The sequence below is a fragment of the Centroberyx affinis genome, unplaced genomic scaffold (assembly GCF_046629955.1).
Source record: "Centroberyx affinis isolate AG114_WGS23_722 - 3 ecotype Tasmania unplaced genomic scaffold, CSIRO-AGI_Caff_v1 ptg001997l_1, whole genome shotgun sequence".
Classification (NCBI taxonomy): Eukaryota; Metazoa; Chordata; class Actinopteri; order Beryciformes; family Berycidae; genus Centroberyx; species Centroberyx affinis.
Genome location: NW_027280341.1, coordinates 105169 through 115000, shown reverse-complemented (window position 1 = coordinate 115000; position 9832 = coordinate 105169). Strand labels below are relative to the sequence as shown.

The window sequence follows — 9832 nt, the reverse complement described above, 5'->3', positions numbered from 1 at the left end:
AGCCTAATAGAGACTTAGCCTATTTGATATTTGTGTAGTTAACTTCTAAAATATATTATAGGAAAACTATTGTTTTTTGGGGATTTTTTTTTTTTTTTGGAAAGGGAAGAAGTATTTCCACTTTTTCCTGTTTTTTTGTTGTTGTTTTTTTTACTTTCCAAACTTCCACACCTCCGCGCCTCCTCCCGGGGAGAGACAGCCAGCCCTCCCCGCCTCCCCTGCACCATGAAGCGGCCGTGTGAGGAGAGCAGCTCGGAGGAGAGCGACGTGGAGGAAACCATCGATGTGGGCAGTGAGAACATCTATCCAGGGTGAGCTGGGAACCAAATGATCCCGTTAGAGAGAAACTGAGAGTGAAAAAGGGCTGACCTGGGGCCTGAGGCTTATCATTTCATATTTCTAAAACGCTAAATTATCTTCTTATTTTATCAACCAAGGAGTAAAAGTTACCTTCTATCCTTTAAAAACCTAGTCTACCATTATTTGGTTGAATAGTTTAATGTCAGTCATTTAGTCAACCAAGGACCAAAGCTAAACACTATCCTAATTTAAATAAAATACTATAAGAAAGCACAATAGATCCACCTGATATCCATCTACCATTCAATATGAGGCTTCAAAAGTGTTCTCGATCCAAGGGCTAAAGTTCCTGAAAATCCTTTTTAAAAGTAGATATATTTTAAATAAAACACTCAAATAAAGCACTAGGCTATAGATCTATTTACCTGGGGTTCATCATTCCATATTTCTAAAATCTAAACAATCTAGCCTGTGAAAGTGTTTTCATTTGTCAAACAAGGGGTTCGATACCATCCTGCTATTTAAAAAGTAGCCTACTATTATTTAGATAAAACACCATAATTAAACATTATAGATCCATTTACCTGAAGATCAACATTCAATATCTGTAAAATCTTAAGGATCCAGTCTGTAAAAGTGTTACAGACTGGACCATCCTTTAAAAAATCCCCAAATTAGTCCTTAATCATGCTATCAATATTTTGTGATTGAAGGATAGCTTTTTTTTTTTTTTTTTTTGGCAACACAACTCTACAAGGCCAGATGGGTGGAATTTGCCTCACAGGACAAAATGAAGAAAGTTTAGAGAATCACAAGAAAGTATTTGAAAGTCAATTAAGTAGACTTCTGTGGCACTGACAAGTTACCTGTCATGATGTGAAAGGTCCTGATGTGGTTAACCCCGCCCACCTGGTGCTCCAAGTATGGTAAAATAAATGCCAAGAATTACTTCCAAATGCTTTTTGACTCAGGTCTGATGGTAAATGTCTGTAGTAGTGGACTGGCTATAGGCTAGAAGGCTAGAATGGAAAACTTGACAGAAATTATCAGTCGGTTGACAGAAACAACAAATAAAACTAATTCAACTTCCATAGTGTTGATGCATTTAATAGCTATGTAATGGGGATCCACCATCAGACACACTGATATATATCATTACAGTAATCTGATGTTCAGTGCATTCCAGGAGTTATTTAACGATAAAGTGTTGTAATTTACTTTTTTCGGTGAACCCACTTTCCCTCAACCTGCCTCGTCTACTTCTACTGCAGTTAGTGATTTCCTACGTTTCCCAGAATGCCTTTCGACAACCCCCAGAGAAAGGGGGGGTTCTCTGTGCTGCATAGATGTAGTTGGAGAGAGTAGTAGTCACAGTGTAAAGAGTTTTTGTGGAGTGGAGAGAGAACAAGACTGTGGAGTCATTACAAAAAGTCGTTGAAGAGGCCGTTGATGGAAGCTGTGGCTGCATTGCATTCTGGTCTCTCTCTCCTGCTCCTGTGGGTGGAGAAACTGGTCTCTCTCCTCTTCTACGATGGATTTCTCCCTGTATGATTGTTGAACGTCTCTTGGTGCAAAATGGCAGCTCTAGAAAGAAGAAGCCCTCACTCTTTGATTCTGAGGGACTGACACCAAAACCTGATGTTTACCACTGTTGGTTTAGATCGCTTTTTAGAGTGGATTTTTCCTTTAACATCTTTGATTTGATGGACGCTTTTTTCCCCTAACAGTCATACATTTTAAGCACTGTTCATTTTCTGAGGCTGAATATTTTTTTTCAGTAGACAAGCAATTATTTTGGTCCCAAAAAGCACAAATTCAGCATAATTTTGCTAACTCAGGCCATTACTATCTTTGATTGAAAATACTGTATATCATTTCTATCTCTCCCTGCGGCTCTTATTTCTCTTATTTCCTATCCTATTACTTCTCCAGCAGTTTTCTAACATCCATGATAATTCTAGGGTCACAGAAAGATGTTGTTCAATCTATTATCAGGACACTGTGACTATTGGATGCTTGTAATGTTGATAAAATAGTATTATTTTTTAGTATTATAGTATTATATTTCACTGTTGTGTTCATTCTAAATTGCTCTGGATTGCTGTGTCCGACAAATCAAGGCAATTTGGCTATAATGCATGCTTATATGTAACTATTGGAAAAAATATGACATTTCAAACTTCTTTCCTTTTCTGTGTAATGAGTTCATGGTAATTTTTTTTCCCTCTCCAGGCACATGAAGGGATCCTTTATAAGATGTGGATCACCGACCACAACCACTCAAGTTATGGCGAGGAAAAAACGCAGAGGGGTAAATATATTACGTCTAATAGTGTCAGTATTAGTATTGATATCAGTATTTTGTCTTAAGATTTACAGGCCGCCAGTGGCCTCGTTCAGGGAGAATTTAAGGTTTTATTGTCTTCCTTTATTTGTCAGATTATCGAGAAGAGACGCAGAGACAGAATCAACAACAGCCTGTCAGAGTTACGGAGACTCGTCCCCACGGCGTTTGAGAAGCAGGTGAGAATCTGTTCCTTTCTACAGAACGCAATACCAAACATTACAAAACTCCAGACTCAAAAAACATGGGGTTCATCAGGGTTCTTCTAAGATCCAAATGGAACCAATAAGCAACTCAGGGCTCCTCAGCAGAAATAATATCCCTTAAATCAGTATTTCTGAAGTTGAGAACCACATGGCTTTAAAGGTTCCTCAAAGAACCCCCTGATTTTACAGGTCAGGGTTCCTGAACCCTTAACAGAGTTCCACAAGGAACCTTCTGGGGTTCCCCTATGGTTGCAATCAGAAGAGTCCCTGATGGTTTCACAAAGCTGTTTTAATTTTCAGAGACATCCGGTCCAGGTGGATCACTGGTTTCAAATACGACAGATTCCTCTTTTGATATCCGTGGTATTTTGGAACTAATCCTTTAGGTCGGTGGTGTCCAATCAGGTTTCCATTCAAATCAAACACTAAACCAACTGATATCATTCATTAATTCCCATCTCTCTGGTTGAAGGTGTGTTGAGCTCTTGGACCTTCATGGCACATGGTTTGACACCACTGCTATAATGTTTTCTATTGGACTATTGGAGTAGCGCCCCGGCCTGACCTTTGACCTGTTCTATCAGGGTTCAGCTAAACTGGAGAAGGCGGAGATTCTCCAGATGACGGTGGACCATCTGAAGATGCTGCAGGCCACCGGAGGGAAAGGTAAGAACTGGTATCACATCGACTGAATGGAAACCAGACGAGGGTTGGAAATTAAGAGTTTATTTCCAAAGTGCTATATATTCATTTTGGAAAGAAAATCACTATATGAGGTTCATCATTCTTTATTTGTAAAGTATACTGTGGCTGATCTAGTGGGTGAAGGTGTTATTTTACCAGCCAAGGACTTAAGTTACCTAGCATCCTTTAGAAAGTATCATCATTTTGTGCTATTGGTCATTTTGCAAGCGTATGTGACATATTTTTCCAAATGGAGGACATCTGAGTGAGAAAAAAAATCTATAACATATTTAGCCTATTTAGATACCAGATTGGTCCGGCTTTGCCAAATAGAATAATACAGTGAGTGGCAGAAAGGTTAGACAATCAGAGGAAAGTTTTTTATTTTCAACCTGGGACTTACTTTTCTCGTGCTCAAAATTTTGCCACTTACTTCACTATAGAGCTTTAACTGCCTCTGAGTCACAAAGAACGCTGCTTTCCAATTCTCACACACACACACACACACACACACACACACACACACACACACAGAGCTCCAGCAGCCAAACCCAAAAAGTGATTAAAACACACATCAGCCACTGGATAACCAGGCAGGCAACTAGTTAGTTACTCAGATAGTCAGTCAGTCAGCCAGCCAGTCAGTCAGTCAGTCAGTCAGTCAGTCAGCAACTATCCAGGCAGACAAATAGTTAGTCAGCCGGTCAGCCAGTGAGACAATCAGTCAGCCAGTCAGTGTACTGGTCAGCTAGTAAGTCAAACAATCAGTCAGCCAGTCAGTCAGCAACTAACCAGGCAGACAGCTAGTTTGTCAGTCAGTCAGTCAGTGCCAGATTAAAGGAGTGGGGGGGGCAGTAGTCCATGGGAAAGTGCTGCAGGGATAAAAGCACCACTTGACCCTGAGCCGTGCTGTTTGCTTTCATAAAGCCGGTGGGGGGGGTTAGAGGGGGTGAGGGGTGGGGGGGTTAGGGGGGTTCGGGGGGGGGGGCGTTCACAGGCCGGCTCTCTGCAGCGTTTGTTTGGGTTTACCACCGGCAGCGTGTAAAGAGGGCTGCACAGCGGAGACAGAGCAAACATACAATCAGCTCAGCAGATAGCTGGCTCTCCCAGGGTCACAGAGCTGTGGCTGACTGTGTGTGTGTGTGTGAGAGAGAGAGAGAGAGAGAGAGGGAGAGAGAGACAGACAGACAGAGAGAGTTGTAGTGGAGGGTAAATTCATAGTATACTCGCATCACATCATCAAGTAGTATCAAAATGATCTAAGTTATATGACGATATAGAGAAAAACGCCTAAATTAATGTCTTTCTGAAAGTATAATTGAATTGGATGTCATAGTTTACCTCCTTTTTATTGCAACAAATCCTAACATTTTGTGGAATAAGCACAAGTGTTTTGGACACAAATAATGTGACGACTATGTTCTTCCACCATGAAAGGATTATGTGACGAAAGTACAAATTGGACACGGCACATGTTCGTCACATGAAAAGGTCAGTTAATGGTTCAGTTTAGGCAAGTGAAATAACTTTGGTTGAGGTTAAGGTTAAGGTTTTGGCCATGGTTCAATAAGAAAAACCATTTCTGAAAAGTTTGTTCACAGTAGAAAACGTCTTTGCATGAATTGGGAGTTGAACCCGGGTCGTTGAAGGTAAATTCACACCCCCGACCTCCACACCCTTATATTTTATGTCAAACTACTTCTTCTTCTTCTTCTAGTTGTGTCTTCTCCATGTAATCCTTTTGTGGCGGGGAAACATATTTCTTTTCATACACAATGCACATTATTTGCATTTTAAGACATTGTGTTCTTTGTGAAACTTCATGAGATTCACCACTTGGGAGAAAAAGAGAAGGACGGTTTCCCCCTTTTCTCTCTGTCTCTCTGTCTCTGTCACCCATACAGTCCCATCCAAAACATGTATTTTTAAATCTAAACATCATATTTTGTATTTTTCTCAGCCTGTCATTATGTAAGCTATGTTGAGTTTTACATATTTGGCAGGACACCCAGACACTCTCTCTCTGTCTTTAGGTTATTTTGACGCCCATGCGCTGGCCCTGGACTTCCTGTCTCTGGGTTTCAGGGAGTGTGTGACGGAGGTTTCCCGCTACCTGAGCGCCGTGGAGGGCCTGGACTCCGGCGACCCGCTCCGCTCGCGCCTCCTGTCCCACCTCGCCTCCTGCTCCTCGCAGCGCGACGCCGCCGCCCTCACCGTGGCGTCCCATCAGCCCCATCACCACCACCACCACCACCACCACCCCGCCCCGCCCCACCCCTTCCACCCGCACCACTGGGCGGCCGCGGTCGCCACGGCGGCGTTTCGCCCTCTGCCGGCCGCCGCGTTCGGACTGAGCGGGCTTCCTGTTTCCTCTGACGCCACCGGTGGCGGCGGTGGAGGAGGAGGAGGAGGAGGAGGTGGAGCCCCCCAGAGGCTGGCGGAGCTGTCGCAGCGCAGCGTGGCCGCCTCCTTTTCCTCCCACACAGACTCCGCCTCCTCCTCCTCTCCTTCCTCCTCCTCCTCCTCCTCCTCCTCCCTCGTCATGCCCTGCGCCCCGACTCCTCTCTCCGCCTCCCTCCTCTCCCTCTCGGCGTCGGTGCAGTCGTTTCCCATCGCCCTCCACGCCGGTTTCCCCATCCTCCCCCCCTCCTCCTTCACCTCCTCCGCCGCCAGCCCTCCCATCTCTTCCTCCTCCTCTTCCTCCTCCTCCTCTTCCTCCCATACTCCTCAGAGCAGCAGCAGTAAACCCTACAGGCCGTGGGGAACTGAGGTTGGAGCTTTCTGACTGATGGCATTTTACCGACTGTTTTTGTTGGCTGGTGTGATTAACCTCTTAGTTTGTAATCTACTGACTGGTTTTACCGACTATTCCTAACCACCTGGTTTAACAGAATATTTTTATTACCAGTTAACGATTGAAGTGGGAATCTTCTGACCATCGTGTTTTGCTGACTGGTTTTAACGCCTGACCTAAACAACTAGTTCTATTAACTGGTTAACCTTTGAGGTGGGAGTCTTCTGAATGACTGGTTTTTCACTGTTTTCCACCTGCTGATTTAACTGACTTACTGGTTTCACTGACTGGATTGACTGCTCGCTCTGAGGCTTCTGTCGAGGGTTTGCCCAAAGAACGGATGAATGGAGTTTAATTCATTGCATTTCCTCTCTTATTGATATTTACGTATTCCCTTTAACAAAGTCTATCAAGTCAAACTGAAGAGTTTCGTTCCCAAACAAAATTTCATCTGAAATGATTGCTGCCATGAAAGTAAAACCTTCATTAACTATTTTGAAGAACCTTTGCCTGTCGAACATTTTTGAGGATGAAATCATCTCCACTGTTAAACTACTGAGTGATAAAGTTCAAACAGTGTTTTCTAAAGATGGATATCAAGCGTTTTGGAATGAAACCCTTCAATTCCAGTGTTTGTACACTCTAAAAACCAGGGGTTCATCACGTCCTTCTAAGATCCAGAAGGAGCCAACAAACATCTCAAGGTTCCTCAGTAGCAAAAATATCCTGAAGAGTTCCTCGAAGAACCTCCATATTCAGAAGTTCATGAAAGTACAATCAGAGTTCATGAACTCTTTATGATGGGGTTCCTCAAGGAGCCTTCCTGGGGTTCCATTTGTTTTTACATTTTAGGTATTTAGCTGATGCTTTGATTTCTAGATCACCAACATTACAAGCAACCAACTGTAAAGAGGTCAAGTGTCATCATAGCTGACAATCGAAGGGACAAAATATTCCAGTGCCCCAAGAATGATCGTACATGTTAGAGAAATGCTAAATGAATGCTAGTTGGTTCCCCTGTGGTTGCAATCTGAAGAACCCCTGAGGGTTCCTTAAAGCCCTTTTACTTTGTAGAGTGTACTCTGGTACTGCAGATGACAGTGAAGGAAACTTGTACTGGTATCCACTGGTATGGGACTCAAATGGTATGATGGGATTGAATCCTGGGGATTGGATCTCCACAGAACTGCCCAAGAGAAACACCCAAAAGAGTCTTCGTTAAGGGAACCATGAGGCCCTTTGGCATCTCAAGACATTTATTTTTACTTTTGATACATATCATGTTTTAAAATGTTTGGATTAACCCCTCAAACACCAGCACTCACCTTGAAGATACTGATCACGTGACAAATACTGATGAACCAAAGGTTGCTCCTGAGATAATCAATCTGCCGATGGAGAGTGCTGCTGTAACCCATCCACTAACAAGAACGCCTGTAAATATGTAAATGTACTGAGAGGAATTAAGAGGTTGAGAACAAGCCCTGAGACTACAGTTGGTGTCAATTAATCTTAACTTCAAATCCATGTAAAATGTTAGTGGAATTTGCAACTCAATTACAGACGTCTGTATCTGTTGGAAGAGATTTTACCAAGAGTTACGAGAGACACGGCACCTTGTTGGAAACAAAGAGAACGACTGTAGTGGTATCGTCTCTTCCTTCTCGACAAAACAAAGAAAATGGTTTGGTATTCAATGAAATGATCTTTTACAGCAGTGATTCTCAACCTTTGTCATATCAAGGACCCCTAATTTAGTCCACATTAGAGCCACGGACCCCCATTTGATGAGATTCTGTCTCTCGGACCCAAATCTGAGAACAGTTTTATTGTTAGATATGATTTTGTCCAGAATTTCATGACTATCTGTATTGTAGAGAGGGAGATAACAGAGAAACTATGATCAAAATGTCATTCTTCTACATTCTCTCATTGTGTTAACTTCTTGTAAATGAAATAATGTTAAAGTTTAACAATTCATCAATTTGCTGGGGGACCCCCTGGAACCCCCTCAAGGACCCCGTGGTGGTCCCCAGACCTCATGTTGAGAACCACTGTTTCACGGCATAATTTTAACACCCTACTGTAGCAAAATGACATATCGCCTTTGTTTTGTCTGGAAGAAAGAGGTGAAAACGTTATGGTTGTTTGTCTCACTCAAAACAAAATTTTGTGAACTCTGAAACACTGATCGTGATTTATGTGAAGATTACGTTCCTCCACCATGAAAGGATTATGTGATAACAGAAGGAATTGGATATGGCATTTTCACCTGTTCATCATGTGAAAAGCTTAGCTAATGGTTAAGTTTAACCTCAGTCAAGCTTATGGTTAGGTTTAGGTAACTAAGGGTTAGGGTTAGGGTTAAACAACAAACACTTTTGCTGAAAATGAAAACTTCACTCACAGCAGAAATATTCTTCACATGAGTTATGAGCGTTATTGAAGTCTCCTCCACACCCCGACTTTCCACCTCACTGTTTCCATGTCAAACTACGTCCTGTTTCTCACCGTTTCTCCTCATAATCCTTTCCTGGTGGGAAAATGTATTTCTCTCACTTTTCGGAGCACATTATTTCCATTTTAAGACATCGTGATCACTTCACAAAATTTCATGAGACCAGACGGAAACGGTGGCGGGTTTCTCATAACCATTGCGAACCTCGCTCTCTCAGTTTCCATGACATCCCTCTAATACATCACATTGGGAGCTTTTTTTTTTGGTATTTTTCCAATTTTGAGCTGAGAATACACTGATCCAAAATTTGCTTCAGACCCAAAGCATTACAGATTCACAGTTGTATGTCGAGACTATCACAAATTGGGATGATGATAATTAAAACAACAATGGTGATGATAACAAGGGCGGTGATGATAACAGTGATGAAGATGAAAATGACGATGACGATCATAATGTATTTCAGTAACTTACAGACTGACTGAAACTCAAGAATACATTATCATATTAGACCCTTCTCCACTTTTTCCATTACTAGTTAATTCCACTGAATTTACCACCAAAACAAAATCTCTGTGATTCCCTGTGTGCCTTTTTACGAATAAAGATGACTTAACACATCGCTGCTGTCATAGAAAAAACTGAAACTACACTGCTTTTGGTGTTTTTCTTTTTGCAATGCAATTTCAATCATTAACATGGGTGTACATGGATTTATTTGATTGGTGGGTTAATTTACACTCTGGAAAAGATCAAAATTGCCCTCGAGCAAGGCAGTGAACACTGTTGGCTTTCTAGCTGGGAAACTATTCAAGTTACCAGAGGTGGAAAGTAACTAAGTACATTTACTCGAATACTGTACAATTTTGAGGTACTTGTACTTTACTTGAGTGTTACCATTTTATGCTACTTTATACTTCTACTCCACTACAATTCAGAGGGAAATATTGTACTTTTTACTCCACTACCTTTATTTGATAACTTAAGTTACTAGTTACTTTGCAGATTCAGATTATTAATACAAAATATAATCAACTAATAAATTG

At 41.9% G+C, this 9832-nt stretch overlaps 1 protein-coding gene across 1 annotated transcript; it reads left to right on the top strand.

Moving 5' to 3' along the window:
- The first annotated feature begins 225 nt into the window (after positions 1 to 225).
- On the top strand, positions 226 to 6319 carry hey2 (hes-related family bHLH transcription factor with YRPW motif 2). The gene is made up of 6 exons (XM_071530896.1): positions 226 to 311; positions 2533 to 2611; positions 2740 to 2823; positions 3435 to 3516; positions 5568 to 5836; positions 5978 to 6319. Exons 1-6 carry the CDS (start codon positions 226 to 228, stop codon positions 6317 to 6319), a joined length of 942 nt encoding a protein of 313 aa, XP_071386997.1.
- The last annotated feature ends 3513 nt before the right edge of the window (positions 6320 to 9832 follow it).